The sequence below is a fragment of the Gigantopelta aegis genome, chromosome 11, assembly GCF_016097555.1.
Source record: "Gigantopelta aegis isolate Gae_Host chromosome 11, Gae_host_genome, whole genome shotgun sequence".
In the NCBI taxonomy this organism is placed as follows: domain Eukaryota; kingdom Metazoa; phylum Mollusca; class Gastropoda; order Neomphalida; family Peltospiridae; genus Gigantopelta; species Gigantopelta aegis.
Window position 1 is genome coordinate 780,014 of NC_054709.1, and position 18,312 is coordinate 798,325.

The window sequence follows — 18,312 nt, forward strand, 5'->3', positions numbered from 1 at the left end:
CTCGCGCCTGCCACCTACCGCTAGAACGGCTCTTGCCCGATATGCAAAAGCAACACCTTATACTTGAGACGATATACTAACTTTGAAAGCTCTCTCTCTGTTATACAGGTAAAATAAAGAAGGGAATGCATTGGGCGAGATTTATGGTGGCCGTTATGGACGTGTGATCGTTATATACAGGTGGTCGCTGGACTAGTCTCGACTATTATATATATATGCATATATGTGTGTGTGTATGTGTGTGTGTGTGTGTGTGTGTGTGTGTGTACGTACACACACACATCTATCTGTCTGTGTGTCTCTCTATCTCTCTATATATCTATATCTATGTGGCCCTTTGTATTCATTAGTGGCCGCACGTCATTCTTTTATAACCTTTGGCTATAGCCGCTGACACAAACAGAAAATGTATATATATATCTATATATATATATATATAATATTAATCTTGTTCGTAATTAGGAGAAAAAGTGTCAATAATTCGGACAGGCTACGTAAATCACTGGACCGTAGCGGAGAGCGCGCACTCGCTGATGTGAATCACGCCAAACCAATGCGCAAGATATTGAACGCCGACTACGATAGCCCGGTCCTGACGTCGCAGTATTGATTGGACCCAACACATGTTACCGGATAAAAGCGACCGACTCCAGTCCAACGTAATAGTAACACTGGTGGGCCTTCTAGGCAAAGTTATCGGCGACGTAGAGCGCTGTTAAAAAAAAAAAAAAAAAAAAAGGAAAGAAAAAAGGGGAGGAAAATAAGAACGACGTAATGCGCTGAAAAAAAAAGGGGGAAATAGGGAAGGAAACACAAGGAAAACGACATAGTGAGCTGAAAAAAAGCGGGAAAAGGGAAAGGAAAACTAAAGACGAAAACAACGAAAACGACGTAGTGAGCTGAAAAAACAAGAGAAAAAAAAGGGGGAGTAAATTAAAGAAGACTCCCCCCCTCAACGAAGACGACGTCTATTTGCGCCATGGCGTCGTCAACAATGGTGGAGTCGTGGCTGGATAATAACCAGGAGGCGATGCAGGATTACTTCGTTCGGAAAGCCGACGTCGTCCTGATTAACAAGTGGCTGGCGCGGAACGGGTTCCAGCCTCTACAGGAGTACACGGGACGACGCAGCTCGGCGTCCAACGAGAGCAACTCCAACCCCAGCTCCCCTCTCGACACGAAGCTGGGTGACTCGGGATTCTTCGACTCCAAACACAACCGATCCAACTCGAAGAAACATCTCCGGCACGACTACGCGAGGTCGAAGAAGCGCAACATGTTCCGGACGTACGAGCCGTCCTCGATGCCGGAAAGTGGTCTAGAATGTCGTCGCGGGAGTCTCAAAGAGATGCACCAGTTCCGGTCGCTTCCGCCAAATTCCGTAAACATTCTTAGTCTTCTGATCGAGTCCAGGATTCGGTTACCGCGCTACCCGAGCAAAGACATCGACTTAAAGCGCGAACTGCGCCACAACAACGAACGGGAGTTCTTCCTGGAGATCGTAAAAGAAATCTCAAATGACCTTGACCTTAAGAGCCTGACCTCGAAGATCGTGGCCAACGTTTCCGTTCTAGTGGACGCGGATAGATGTTCTCTGTTTTTCGTCGAGGGAAAGCCGTCTGGCAAACGGAGTTTGGTGTCTAAGATATTCGACGTTCACGCCGGGGCCAACATCGTGCCGTCGTCGTCTGGCGATATTCGGATACCTTGGGGCACTGGGATTATAGGTCACGTGGCGCAGACAGGGGAGACAATCAACCTAATGAAGGCAGCCGAGGTAAGTAATATTTTTGTGTTGTTAGTGATATCGTAATGTTGACAAACTCAAAATAAAGCGTGAACAATCTCCATCCCTGAAAATAAAGCATAGAAAAACAATCAAACAAACAAACAAACACACAAAATGCAATTAAAAAAAATCTAAATAAAATAATTAAATTTCTGTTACATTCATTGCAATATAACGTCATCCCATTGGTCGAGACGTAGCAACGAGAGTTTGTTCATTTCTCGATGAACGTAAAAATTACGTCGTCAGGGATCGTCACTTCTGACGACGTCATTTTATATGGGCATGTTGTCTTATTGAGCGTTATTGTTTATTGACCAAAGGTAATTCAAAATAAAGTATGAAATTTTTGTGTTATTATTAGCAAGCATGATTCTAATTTAATTATAAGTATTGTGTGTTATTTCCTTTACGTTCATCTGGGTATTAACAAAAATAAAAATAAACCGCAAACTTCGCCAATTCACAGTTTACAGTTTACAGATGATTTTTTTTTTTGTTCATACCCCGATGAACGTAAAAGAAATAACAGACAATCCTTGAGCAAAACAATGGAAACAAAACAACCAAATCAAAACGAAACAGCAAAATAAAATAATGAAGCAAAATAACAAACATCATACACACACATTCGCACGCACGCACACAAACCCCCAACAAAAACCAAAAACTAAACCCACACTCACAACAACAACAGACAAACATTCAAAGCAAAGTAAAAAAAGCACCCCAACCGATTCAAAATAACTAAATAAAAACAACAGAACAGTACTAGTATGAATTACAAATATGTTCGTTCTAAACCTTTAATGTCGTTCAGAGTATGGCTATCAAATGTGTTATGACAACCATTCCTTCCTCTCTTCTCTTACAATTCTTATCTCTTCTCGCTTATAATTCTTATATTACCATATCTGTGTCAAGCTGACTGCTGCATAAATCATTTATTGTGAAATACTGGAAGAGGCCTTTGTAAAGGCTTCAGTCTGTTGGCCAATCCCCGCAAAAACCGATTATTACTATTGATAAACAGCAATAGATGTATACGGTAATAGACGTATGTAAAGTAAGTGCGTTCAACAATGTCAGTTTGGGGCAATATCAGCTACTTGTCAGACAATGAACAAGCACTAGTTAAAGCTCACAATCACTTTGCAGAAATCTGGAGAATGGGGTTTTAATAAAAGTCTTGCCCTTAAGCTCCGTTTACACGATCGTACATACATTTTGCCAAAAGCATCATCGAACAAGCATAGACACAAACAATGTTCCCACTTATTTACGTTTATCTCTATACATTTTCCGGGGAGCATGTATTGACACACACCCCCCCCCCCCCATCAACGTCGCTAAACACATCCTACCCCCCCCCCCCCCCCGTGCGGCTAAAGACGGACGTACATTATTATGGATGACTCCTTTCAGGACTAATTCTATTTAGTTGTATATTTTAAATGGGTTTTAATCACAGATTCTGCTGCGACCTGATTGTTTAAAATTTAAAGAAATATTGACAGATATACGTTATGAAAAACGTTTGTTTAACGACACCATAAGAACACATTGATTTATTAATCATCGGCTATTGGATGTCAAACATTTAGTAATTTTGACATATAATTTTAGGGAGAAAATCCGGTACGTTTGTTCACTAGTAGCAAGGGGTCTTTTATATGCACCATCCCACAGACAGGATAGCACATACCACGGCCTTTGATATATATATATATATATATATATATATATATACATACATACATACATACATACATACATACACACACACACACACACACACACACACACACACACACACACACACACAAACATGTGGTGCACTGGCTGGGATGAGAAATAGCCCAATGGGCCCATCGACTGTGTTATGGAAAAGACCAATGGCAGGAATATTTAAATTTAAATTGAAATTGGGCTCAGTAGGCTGTGATGATTTTGTTTCTGATGTTTTTAGTAAACTTATTTTTCAACGCCTTAACAATAATTACTTTTTATTACCCATATGGTTAAAAATATCTAGGTACATATCAAATTGATATGTCTCACTAGAACGCCGAGTGGAACGTAACACTTCATGAGGTCGTCGATTGGCACACTAAGATCGATTATGGGTAATAAATAATAAATAGGATATTAAACTCGCTACCATTTCGTATCATGTTATTGTCCCTTGTGAAATAATTTCGCTCGGGATATAAACATGATTCGAAATAGAAGCTCGTTTAATATCCTATAATTCTTGACTTTGTGTTAATGTGTTGTAATGTTATACTATTATAAAAGACCACCAAGTGTCAACTGACAGGTTGTGAACCTACACCACCTATTCGCACGACATATGACAGTCTAGCGTCATTCCCGCTCAGTGGACGTGGCCTCTACACAAACTGAATCATTTTAGTAACCGCTAGTTAAGCCTTGTATCACAGGCCTGTGTACTGTCAAACACTCGTTTCAAAACTAAATTGCAACAGGGCTAATGACGCAACTCGGGGACTAATAGTCCACCGGCAGAAATGTCGACCCAATAAATATAATATTTAAAAACACAAAGTGTCATTTGGCAGCCTGTGCAGATGTGTGTGTGTGTGTGTGTGTGTGTGTGTGTGTGTGTGTGTGTGTGCTCTTTAACAAATATTTTTTTCCGGAGAAGTGTGACTCGAAACCCCTAAAAACATCACTCGCCATAATTTATACCCCCACGTAAATTTTCCTACAAGGGCCATTCCATGGTATTTGGTCCATGGGTGTGGAAATTTCAAAATGATCTGTTAAACTAAGTTTTTATTATAACTTAAAGTTAACACCCTTAAGCACATACAAATATACTTTTATTGCCAATTTACTTATGTTTCATGGGTTTTAATGACGGTTTTATTGGAAAAAGAATTTTTGTAAGCCAGGACGTGACATTTGTTTTTTGGTAATATTTCATTACTGTTATGTCAAATTTAAAAATTAGGTATCAGGACATCACATCTAAAATATACTACATATGAAAATACTACTTTGCCTTCTTTCATATCATTATTAGTATATTAAATTATTTTTCAAAATATATAATGTCACGTCCTGGCTGATTTGACATATAAAAGTTAGTTTTATTTAAAAACTATTTTTCAGAAATAAAAATCCTTTTTAATCCTCCTCCTTCTCAATGTTCCAAGTATAAATATAAGGTATAATGATGACTGGTTGTATTAAATGATTAAAATAACCACCTCAAACTTTGAGCCAGGACGTGACATTGAGCCAGGACGTGAAATTCAAGATGGCAAGTTAAATTTAGTAAAGATTAAAAATGCATTAAATCTGTCTATATAAAGAAATTGGCAAAACTGACTAGATAATGCACATGTACCTAAAATAAATTACTTTTATTTTCGATATTTTTGCCTTCACCATTAAGAATCAGAAACAGAGAATCTACCAATTTAAGGAATATTGTATTTATATTAAATGTTCCATTTTGTAAATCCAAACTGGTGTACACATACAATAAATATTGTGTCAAAGAATTGTTCAAATAGAATGTTCTGCTAAAATCTTAAGTTTATTCCTTGGCAGATACGGGTATCCAAACATGAATTAGAATATAAACCAACATTCCTCCAGTGAAAGATGTAATTGGTAAAGATACATGTTGATCGTAAAACTTGGGTTGGAGGAATTCAAATCAATTGTGTTGTTTTGCTATTGTCAACCATCAACAGTTTATATTTGACAGTTTGGCCTATCAGATAATGATAAACAGAAAGAAGAAACTGTCCAAAAACTAATTTCTGTACTGACGGGTTCATATTTTGAATTCCAATTAAATCAGATGATCATAAAAATACCAGCAAAAGGCAAAATATAATATATTTTAATTCTAAAACATGTGGTAAATTGCAAACAAGAATTCTTCAGAATTAAATGTCTTGCCTACCATAAACTTATTCAGTGTCATTGATAGTGCATCTGTAGATATCCATCTCAATGCATATTAAAAATGTTTTTAAAACATTTTTAAAAATCAAATTAAATTAAAAATTTTAAATAATAAAATTGAAAAACAAATTTTGACTTGCATTGAGGAGAACATTCATAGATTGAACTATAAATGAAGCTTTACTGATGCAGGACATATAATTTATGAGAAATGAAGCTACATTTGTACAATCAATGTTGAGCTAAATGCAAAAGTGATACTGCAGCCAACGAAAAAGTAACACCTAGATACTTCATCTTTTTAGTTTGACCGGCCTCGGTGGCGTCGTGGTTAGGCCATCGGTCAACAGGCTGGTAGGTACTGGGTTCGGACCCCAGTCGAGGCATGGGATTTTTAATCCAGATATCGACTCCAAACCCTGAGTGAGTGCTCCGCAAGACTCAATGGGTAGGTGTAAACCACTTGCACCGACCAGTGATCCATAACTGGTTCAACAAAGGCCATGGTTTGTGCTATCCTGCCTGTGGGAAGCGCAAATAAAAGATCCCTTGCTGCTAATCGGAAAGAGTAGCCCATGAAGTGGCGACAGCGGGTTTCCTCTCAAAATCTGTGTGGTCTTTAACCATATGTCTGACGCCATATAACCGTAAATAAAATGTGTTGAGTGCGTCGTTAAATAAAACATTTCTTTCTTTTTAGTTTGTACAGGTAGGACAAAAATCACCAGACTTAGCAACATCAGGATAAGCAATCTTGTTGACAAATGATATGGTTACTGGTTATAAAAGTATATTATATGAATATTGTATGAGAACATTTTTTTTTGCACAATGACAGATCAATTAATTGGGATTTTATGCACTTATTTTGATGATAAAAATACTTAAAACCAGTAAATATCATTGCTTTCATAAACTAATTGTTTCATTAGTAGTATTTGATATACATATCATTTATTAGTTGTATAAGTGAACTGAACAAAAAGTCACGTCCTGGCTCGTCACATCCTGTCTTGTACTGAAATTTTTAAAAGTAAATGTTACATCATAAAAGAATATTTTTTTAGTAAATTGCTATATGCCATTTAGAAATAGACTGGATATTGTGTTAAACAGTGTATTTCAATAAGAAAACATTCTACTAGGAGAGCAGAGTTTTGGAATTTACTGCAATGTTAAAAAAGTCATGTCCATTTTAGTCACGTCCTGGCACATTTTACTTTTCACTTTATATGTCATTTTTGTTTACAAAAAACTAAATTAGGCCTTACATGCTAATACTACTATATGCAATGATCCTATAAATGATAAAACTGCATTTCCATTTAAAAAGGACTTTTAGTTAAGGAGATCATAAGAGTCAGAATGTGACGTCCTGGCTTAAATCATTACCACGGAATGGCCCACCTACGCTTCTTTACAGGCAATGGTGTTGCTCAGAAGGTTAATTACTTTCTCTGTATGGTGAAACGACGCTGTCTCTTGTGTTGATACTACCATTTTGAATATAAGGTTAATTACTTTCACTGTATGGTGAAACGACGCTGTCTCTTGTGTTGATACTACCATTTTGAATATAAGGTTAATCACTTTCACTGTTTGGTGAAACGACGCTGTCTCTTGTGTTGATACTACCATTTTGAATATAAGGTTAATTACTTTCACTGTATGGTGAAAGCACGCTGTCTCTTGTGTTGATACTACCATTTTGAATATAAGGTTAATTACTTTCACTGTATGGTGAAACGACGCTGTCTCTTGTGTTGATACTACCATTTTGAATATAAGGTTAATCACTTTCACTGTATGGTGAAACGACGCTGTCTCTTGTGTTGATACTACCATTTTTAATATAAGGTTAATTACTTTCACTGTATGGTGAAACGACGCTGTCTCTTGTGTTGATACTACCATTTTGAATATAAGGTTAATTACTTTCACTGTATGGTGAAACGACGCTGTCTCTTGTGTTGATACTACCATTTTGAATATAAGGTTAATTACTTTCACTGTATGGTGAAACGACGCTGTCTCTTGTGTTGATACTACCATTTTGAATATAAGGTTAATTACTTTCACTGTATGGTGAAACGACGCTGTCTCTTGTGTTGATACTACCATTTTGAATATAAGGTTAATCACTTTCACTGTATGGTGAAAGCACGCTGTCTCTTGTGTTGATACCACCATTTTGAATATAAGGTTAATCACTTTCTCTGTATGGTGAAACGACGCTGTCTCTTGTGTTGATACTACCATTTTGAATATAAGGTTAATTACTTTCACTGTATGGTGAAAGCACGCTGTCTCTTGTGTTGATACTACCATTTTTAATATAAGGTTAATTACTTTCACTGTATGGTGAAAGCACGCTGTCTCTTGTGTTGATACTACCATTTTAATATAAGGTTAATCACTTTCATTGTATGGTGAAAGCACGCTGTCTCTTGTGTTGATACTACCATTTTTAATATAAGGTTAATTACTTTCAATGTATGGTGAAACGACGCTGTCTCTTGTGTTGATACTACCATTTTGAATATAAGGTTAATTACTTTCAATGTATGGTGAAAGCACGCTGTCTCTTGTGTTGATACTATCATTTTGAATATAAGGTTAATTACTTTCACTGTATGGTGAAACGACGCTGTCTCTTGTGTTGATACCACCATTTTGAATATAAGGTTAATTACTTTCGCTGTATGGTGAAAGCACGCTGTCTCTTGTGTTGATACTACCATTTTTAATACAAGGTTAATTACTTTCACTGTATGGTGAAACGACGCTGTCTCTTGAGTTGATACTACCATTTTGAATATAAGGTTAATTACTTTCACTGTATGGTGAAACGACGCTGTCTCTTGTGTTGATACTACCATTTTGAATATAAGGTTAATTACTTTCACTGTATGGTGAAACGACGCTGTCTCTTGTGTTGATACTACCATTTTGAATATAAGGTTAATTACTTTCACTGTATGGTGAAACGACGCTGTCTCTTGTGTTGATACTACCATTTTGAATATAAGGTTAATCACTTTCACTGTATGGTGAAAGCACGCTGTCTCTTGTGTTGATACCACCATTTTGAATATAAGGTTAATCACTTTCTCTGTATGGTGAAACGACGCTGTCTCTTGTGTTGATACCACCATTTTTAATATAAGGTTAATTACTTTCTCTGTTTGGTGAAACGACGCTGTCTCTTGTGTTGATACTACCATTTTTAATATAAGGTTAATTACTTTCACTGTATGGTGAAAGCACGCTGTCTCTTGTGTTGATACTACCATTTTAATATAAGGTTAATCACTTTCATTGTATGGTGAAAGCACGCTGTCTCTTGTGTTGATACTACCATTTTTAATATAAGGTTAATCACTTTCACTGTATGGTGAAACGACGCTGTCTCTTGTGTTGATACTACCATTTTTAATATAAGGTTAATTACTTTCACTGTATGGTGAAAGCACGCTGTCTCTTGAGTTGATACTACCATTTTTAATATAAGGTTAATTACTTTCACTGTATGGTGAAACGACGCTGTCTCTTGTGTTGATACTACCATTTTGAATATAAGGTTAATTACTTTCACTGTATGGTGAAAGCACGCTGTCTCTTGAGTTGATACTACCATTTTGAATATAAGGTTAATCACTTTCACTGTATGGTGAAACGACGCTGTCTCTTGTGTTGATACTACCATTTTGAATATAAGGTTAATTACTTTCAATGTATGGTGAAAGCACGCTGTCTCTTGTGTTGATACTATCATTTTGAATATAAGGTTAATTACTTTCACTGTATGGTGAAACGACGCTGTCTCTTGTGTTGATACCACCATTTTGAATATAAGGTTAATTACTTTCGCTGTATGGTGAAAGCACGCTGTCTCTTGTGTTGATACTACCATTTTTAATACAAGGTTAATTACTTTCACTGTATGGTGAAACGACGCTGTCTCTTGAGTTGATACTACCATTTTGAATATAAGGTTAATTACTTTCACTGTATGGTGAAACGACGCTGTCTCTTGTGTTGATACTACCATTTTGAATATAAGGTTAATTACTTTCACTGTATGGTGAAACGACGCTGTCTCTTGTGTTGATACTACCATTTTGAATATAAGGTTAATTACTTTCACTGTATGGTGAAACGACGCTGTCTCTTGTGTTGATACTACCATTTTGAATATAAGGTTAATCACTTTCACTGTATGGTGAAAGCACGCTGTCTCTTGTGTTGATACCACCATTTTGAATATAAGGTTAATCACTTTCTCTGTATGGTGAAACGACGCTGTCTCTTGTGTTGATACCACCATTTTTAATATAAGGTTAATTACTTTCTCTGTTTGGTGAAACGACGCTGTCTCTTGTGTTGATACTACCATTTTTAATATAAGGTTAATTACTTTCACTGTATGGTGAAAGCACGCTGTCTCTTGTGTTGATACTACCATTTTAATATAAGGTTAATCACTTTCATTGTATGGTGAAAGCACGCTGTCTCTTGTGTTGATACTACCATTTTTAATATAAGGTTAATCACTTTCACTGTATGGTGAAACGACGCTGTCTCTTGTGTTGATACTACCATTTTTAATATAAGGTTAATTACTTTCACTGTATGGTGAAAGCACGCTGTCTCTTGAGTTGATACTACCATTTTTAATATAAGGTTAATTACTTTCACTGTATGGTGAAACGACGCTGTCTCTTGTGTTGATACTACCATTTTGAATATAAGGTTAATTACTTTCACTGTATGGTGAAAGCACGCTGTCTCTTGAGTTGATACTACCATTTTGAATATAAGGTTAATCACTTTCACTGTATGGTGAAACGACGCTGTCTCTTGTGTTGATACTACCATTTTTAATATAAGGTTAATTACTTTCACTGTATGGTGAAAGCACGCTGTCTCTTGTGTTGATACTACCATTTTTAATATAAGGTTAATTACTTTCACTGTATGGTGAAACGACGCTGTCTCTTGTGTTGATACTACCATTTTGAATATAAGGTTAATTACTTTCACTGTATGGTGAAAGCACGCTGTCTCTTGAGTTGATACTACCATTTTGAATATAAGGTTAATCACTTTCACTGTATGGTGAAACGACGCTGTCTCTTGTGTTGATACCACCATTTTGAATATAAGGTTAATTACTTTCACTGTATGGTGAAACGACGCTGTCTCTTGTGTTGATACTACCATTTTGAATATAAGGTTAATTACTTTCACTGTATGGTGAAAGCACGCTGTCTCTTGAGTTGATACTACCATTTTGAATATAAGGTTAATCACTTTCACTGTATGGTGAAACGACGCTGTCTCTTGTGTTGATACTACCATTTTTAATATAAGGTTAATTACTTTCACTGTATGGTGAAAGCACGCTGTCTCTTGTGTTGATACTACCATTTTGAATATAAGGTTAATTACTTTCACTGTATGGTGAAACGACGCTGTCTCTTGTGTTGATACTACCATTTTGAATATAAGGTTAATTACTTTCACTGTATGGTGAAAGCACGCTGTCTCTTGAGTTGATACTACCATTTTGAATATAAGGTTAATCACTTTCACTGTATGGTGAAACGACGCTGTCTCTTGTGTTGATACCACCATTTTGAATATAAGGTTAATTACTTTCACTGTATGGTGAAACGACGCTGTCTCTTGTGTTGATACTACCATTTTGAATATAAGGTTAATTACTTTCAATGTATGGTGAAAGCACGCTGTCTCTTGTGTTGATACTATCATTTTGAATATAAGGTTAATTACTTTCACTGTATGGTGAAACGACGCTGTCTCTTGTGTTGATACCACCATTTTGAATATAAGGTTAATTACTTTCGCTGTATGGTGAAAGCACGCTGTCTCTTGTGTTGATACTACCATTTTTAATACAAGGTTAATTACTTTCACTGTATGGTGAAACGACGCTGTCTCTTGAGTTGATACTACCATTTTGAATATAAGGTTAATTACTTTCACTGTATGGTGAAACGACGCTGTCTCTTGTGTTGATACTACCATTTTGAATATAAGGTTAATTACTTTCACTGTATGGTGAAAGCACGCTGTCTCTTGTGTTGATACTACCATTTTGAACATATCAAAATAAGACAACTTAAAATAAAACAAACCGAAGTCACATGACCCATCTAAAGTGCCTGATTGGTTATAAGCGGGGACAAGCTGTAACATTGTCCAAAAGATGAGTCATGTAGTTGAATACAGCAAAATGTTGAACGTTGTCCCGCCTTGTCCAACTATTACAAAAGCGGTCTACACGGTCATACCGAGGTCATTAAATTTTGTCCTAGCGTGTCCAACAATGTTTTTGGACAAATGTATGCTCGTGTAGACGGGCCTTTAGGTAAAATGATAAATCACGGTTACTTGTAAATATATATTATCTAGGTCACTAAAAATACCCATATTGTTTATTCTTCCAATTTTCGATCACGATTATATTTGTTTTGGATTATTGTACCCTTCAATATCTCGAAAACACTCAGTTAAATGCATTTATACAATTAGCCCAATAGCCGATGTATGTTTCGTGCTAGGGTCTCGATAAACATTCATTCATTCATGATACAATTAGCGACGTTAATGGCGAACGTCTTATCAGTTAATCTATAGGACCTTTATAACAGAGCAGAAATCGACACACTGGAAATTGTCTTGATACATTTATAATCGAGCAGAAATCGTCACATTGGAAATTGCCTTAATACATAATTATATTTATTATAAGAAAACAGAAATCGACTCTTTGGAAATTGGCTCGATACATTTATAATAGAGCAGAAATCAATCTAATTAAAATTAGCTCCACTATTACATGTGGATCTAATACCAGCCAGTTGGAGCTCATGTCCACCAATCAAAACCTTACTTGCAGAATCCTGCCAGAGATTTAAAAATAATTTATTCTGAGGGTATACGACATGTTTCGTGTGAATTACGAATGCCTTAAAACATGTTTTATTTTATAAAATAAATAATTTGTGATGTAAAACTGAAGACTGATTTTGTTTGGGTTTTTTTTATAAATAATTTTTAATGTAAAATTGAAGACTGATAACCCACCCCGTACGTATTGGTATGGTTCGCTGTACTGCGGCCACTAAAATAGACTCGCCCGATATTTTTAGAATTTGTATGCTCCCAAATAACGTCATAAAAGGCGAAGTGTGATTGGTCAATATTTAAATTATTATTTACAGACGAAATGTTACCTGGACATTGGTGACTACGCAGTGTTGTTAGCAATCCGATTAAAATTAGTTCTACTGGTCTAAATAAGCCATTCGTAATTCACATGAAACATATCGTATACCCTCAGGATAATTTGGAATGTTTTCAAATTATTTTTAAATCACTGGCAGGATTCTGCAAGTAAGGTTTTGATTGGTGGACATGAGCTCCAACTGGCTGGCATGAGATCCACATGTAATAGTGGAGCTAATTTTAATTAGATTGAGCAGAAATCGTCACATTGGAAATTGTCTTGATACATTTATAATAGAACAGAAATCGTCACACTGGAAATTGGCTTGATACACTTATAAGAAATCAGAATCGTCACATAGGATATTGGCTTGATACATTTATTTATAAGAAAGCAGAAATCGTCTTATTGGAAATTGGCTTCGTACATCGTAACAAACTATATATAGGAAAATTGGCTTGATACCTTTATAAGATCACTATATGGCAAAAAGGGCTTTACACTTTTATTTTGGTGGTGTCATGGTTAATCCATCGGACATAAGGGTGGTAGGTACAGGGTTCGCAGCTCGGTGCCAGCTCCCACCCAGAGCGAGTTTAACGCCTCGGTGGGTAAGTGTAAGGTCACTACACCAACTTCTCTCTGACAAACCACTAACAACTAACCGTAGACCACTATCTCACTAACAACTACCCGTAGACCAATATCTCACTAACAACTAACCGTAGACCACTATCTCACTAACAACTAACCGTAGACCACTATCTCACTAACAACTAACCGTAGACCACTATCCCACTAACGACTAACCGTAGACCACTATCTCACTAACAACTAACCGTAGACCACTATCTCACTAACGAGGACAGACAGCGCAGATAGGTGAGGTGTGTGTCCAGGACAACGTGCATGAACCTTAACTGGATATAACCACGATAATAAGAATAATAAATGAAAATGAAAACAAACTCTGCCTGATGTATGCACTTTAAAATAACGTGTTAGCCACTTTCATGACCTTACAGTGATCTTATTCCAGTGCCGAGAAAACTCCATACGATACACATAAACGTCTAATAGATGATGAGCGTCTACATATATACATACACTCATGAACAGAAATACAGGAACTCGTGAACTTGTGGACGAAACTTAACTCACAATAAGCGTAGTAATGTCTGTATTGATAAGCGTACGAGACATGGGGTAGAGGAGGGGTTATGAAAGCACATGCCCTCTCGGAGCTGGAGCAAATCCTCATATTCGAGCAAAATGGGAATTCCTGAAACCTTTTCACCAGGTATTTCCATCATTCTACCCACAATATTAGTTGTAATCCATGCAAAAATGCATACTGATTTCTTTGCAACCAAATATAGCTGTTTGGCAGTAATGCTAATATGAATAAATGTTGTATTCCAAATTTCGGGGCTTTTCATTTAATTTGGGGGAAAATCAGCCTGTCCCCCCCCCCCCCCCCCCCCCCCCCCCCACCCCCCCCCCCCCCCCCCCCCCCCCCCCCCCCCCCCCCCCCCACCCCCCACCCCTACAAAAATGGGAGCCCGTACGCCCGCCTATGTGTGTATTTCTTACACATGTGTAATGTGGATTGAATGTCAGTAGTTGACCTGACTGCTATTAACACGGTTAACGTCTAACACCACTGATGGGGGTTTTGGTGGCAGTCACTATTGTGTGATCCCTTATTTCTTTTTATCAGTATAATTTTGTGCAACAAAAGTCATCTCAAAGTCTGTGTTTTCGCCCGCTGTTAAATTATGCAATACCGCGTAACCAGATAGTATGAATCCGTTAAACGTTATCATCTTATTTTTATGAAGGCGACAGCCGGCAGTGGATATTGCATAGCGGATTCCGTTTGCGTCTCAGTAATTAAACGATCATACATCCCAAGGAAGCGTTAGTTATAGGTTGTCTTTTGTTTGTTTAATTAATCACCGGTTATGGGATGTCAAACATTGTACAATTATGACACGTAATCTTCAGAGGAAATCAGTTAAATGTTTTCCCATTCATTTCATTTTAACTTATTTTCGTGCTTATATCCAATGAAGGTTCAAGCCCGCTGTCCTGGACACACACACACACACACACACACACACACACACACACACACACACACACACACACACACACACACACACCTTAGCTATCTGGGCTGTCTGTCCAGGAGAGTGGGTTAGTTGTTAGTGGTTAGTGAGACAGAAGAGGGTGTAATGGTCGTACAAGTAGTATTAGGGCCTGTATGGTGTATCCCCCCCCCCCCCCCCGCTCCGGAGTTCGTCACTGGCGAAGTCAGATGCTAAATCCGAAGTGGGCGTGCCTGAACCTTTGTGGATAGGGGCACGTTAAACCCAGTTTCCTTCCTTCCTTCCTATGGTGTATTTCTTTAGAACATTATCGACGTTTTCTTTGTTGCCGTCATTCAGCCATTCATTCATTCGCTTTATAATAGAGGAGTACTTTATCACACCTCTTCATCAGCCCTCATACAAAGGCATTTTATTACGACTCTCCGAGTGTTTATGAAACCAGGTGAACTGCAAAAGACATACCGACGCGTGCCCGTCTTAAGTAGCAGAATAAATTTGTTATGGTATGCACACTGACCGTCAAAGTTTGTTTGTGTTTAGCGACATCACTAGAGGACATTGGTTTATGAATCATCGGTTATTGGATGAAAAACATAATTTTGACAGTTTTAGAGAGGAAACCCGCTACATTTTTTCCATGAGTAGCAAGGGATATTTTATATATACAATCTCATACCCCTTATGGGGCCAGTATTTCATAATTAAATACAAACTTTTGTGTGTGTGTGTGTGTGTGTGTGTGTGTGTGTGTGTGTGCGTGCGTGTGCTGGTGTTGACTGAATTAGGTCAAACGCGAAAGTGGTAACTAGTGTGTGTGTGTGTGTGTGTGTGTGTGTGTGTGTGTGTGTGTGAAACACTCCCAGCCCATTGCTATGAAGAAAGAACGCCTGACGGCAACTCAACGCTCCATCCTAACCTATACTCTTTTAACTGCATTTTAAACACGAGTATTTCCCAAGAGTACAAGCCTTTATAGACAACCAGTGTATTATGTCTGGTACATCAAAGGCCGTGGTATGTGCTGTCCTGTACACACAACTCTTGCTACTATAAAGTAGCGGCAGAAATATTCAATCACAAATCTAGTTATAGAGTAGAATACACAAAAAACAAACGCAATGGTTGAGAGAGAGAGAGAGAGAGAGAGAGAGAGAGAGAGAGAGAGAGAGAGAGAGAGAGAGATGCCACACGTGATTAAATCATTAGTGTAAGTCGGCGACGCACGCCTCCATGGGTTTAACAAGTAGTACGTGTTGACCAAAGGAAAATAACTGCATTTTTATACAGAGTACTAGTCTTCGTACAGGGCTTTTTAATTACCAAATGGGTAAATACGATCTAGGATCGATCCCCGTCGATGGCCAAATAGGCTATAGCCAACCAGTGCATTATGTCTGGTATATCAAAGGCCGTGGTATGTGCTGTCCTGTACACACAACTCTTGCTACTATAAAGTAGCGGTAGAAATATCCAATCACAAATCTAGTCATAGAGTAAAAAACACAAAAAACAAACGCAATGGTTTGGTTTTTAATTTTTTTATTTCTAAAGTAAAATCACTGTAGACAACTACACATGCAATGGACACACATTGGGTTACATCGAGAGGCCTTAAGGGCGACATATGAATAATATGAGTGTTCATTTCTCTTCATCTTCGTGCTCATCATCAGTATCATCATCGTCGGTATCGTCGTCGACTTGTTCGTCCAAATATTCGCCAATCCATGAACGATACTGATTTAATTTAGAACGAATCTGTGGTCTGAGATCTCTGTCTGGATTCACAAACTGAAGAATTTTCCTGGTGTTGGGACCTTTGTCAAAGTAATGCATATAGGTCAGAAAGCGAGAGTACGTGTCTTTAAATAACTTCCATTGCAATGTCTTCATGTTTCTTTCGATGGCATCTTGGGACATGTTTTTATCTTCGTAGCGTTTCCTCTTGCTTTGGAGATAATCATGATTGATGTCGAATTCACGTTCCACCATGAGACGAATGCCTTCGTTTTCCAGATCGGACGACGGCTCTTCATTTCCCTTCTCGCACGTTTTCACGTGTCCCTGCAAGTCACTCCCGTCTTTAAAGACCAGACCACACGTATCGCAAGACTGCATCCTCTTGACCTTTTTCAGATAGGGCTCTACCTCATCTTCTTCTTCTTCGTCGTCACTTTCGTAGGCGGGTATGCCTGGTAGTTTTCTCTTGAATGCGTCCCTTTGCATGATTTGCAGGTAGAGCTCTTTCTCCGACGGTGGTTGAAACTCTTCTGAGACATTCGCCGTTACGCTCGTGCTTTTATACCATTCGGACGGCCCCGTCTCTAAACCATTAGGTTGAAGGCGCCAATGTTCGGGCGTGATCGGTTTCAAGTCCACCAAGAGATGTCCGTAGGGCCTGTGGGTAGCTTCCTCAAACCGTTGCATGAAATGACCAGTATTTTCCGGATACATCTGCCGTGCCAAGGTTAGGACTTGCTGCTTGTCGATGGGGTTGTTGAACAGTGCCAGGTAATGACAGTTTCTTCTCTGTGTCGGGTCTTTGCTGTTATAGAGGTTCTGGTTGATGGCAACCACCGAGAGGTTTCTGTGATGACTTCCTTCTGTGAACAGGTCGGTGATACGAGAGTCTTTTCCAGCTGTAGACATCAGGTCGTCCAACACGATAAGATTTCTGACTCTGGGATCCAAATAATGATCCTTTTCCAAATTCTCGGGTATGCCTTGAACACATTTCACTCGAGCAACCATTTTGATCGTATCATAGAGGGGTTGCCATCGTTTGTAGAGCCAGATGATGCGCTGAGGAGGCGGCTGGATTTTACCATCCCTTAGCAGTTTGTACAACAAAAATGTCTTTCCACACGACGTGGGTCCCGACACGATCATGGTGAAGGGATGTAGCAATCTTAGGGGATGCTGATGCTGTGGTGGTGGTGGTGGCGGCGGCTGCTGTGGTGGTGGTGGCTGCTGTGGTGGTGGTGGTGGTGGTGGCTGCTGTGGTGGTGGTGGTGGTGGTGGTGGCTGCTGTGGTGGTGATGGTGGTGGTGGTGGTAGACCTTTAGCATGTTTTTGTTGAAAATGTCTTAACATGGCGTCTCTCCGAGAGAATGTGAAACCACATTCTGAACATGTGCTCTGCATGACGACTCTAAATGAAATGACCATATCTGACCCACATAGTTCCTTTTATAGTTTATTTAGAAATG

The 18,312-nt window shown here is 38.2% G+C and overlaps 1 protein-coding gene across 1 annotated transcript in view; it reads left to right on the forward strand.

The window, feature by feature from the left end:
- Nucleotides 1-347: 347 nt before the first annotated feature.
- Nucleotides 348-18,312, forward strand: part of LOC121385328 (dual 3',5'-cyclic-AMP and -GMP phosphodiesterase 11A-like) — a 133,975-nt gene continuing 116,010 nt past the window's right edge. Inside the window, exon 1 of the mRNA XM_041515965.1 lies at nucleotides 348-1,777. Coding sequence (XP_041371899.1) covers nucleotides 980-1,777 — 798 coding nt within the window. The 5' untranslated portion in view covers nucleotides 348-979. The remainder of the gene's footprint in view (nucleotides 1,778-18,312) is intronic.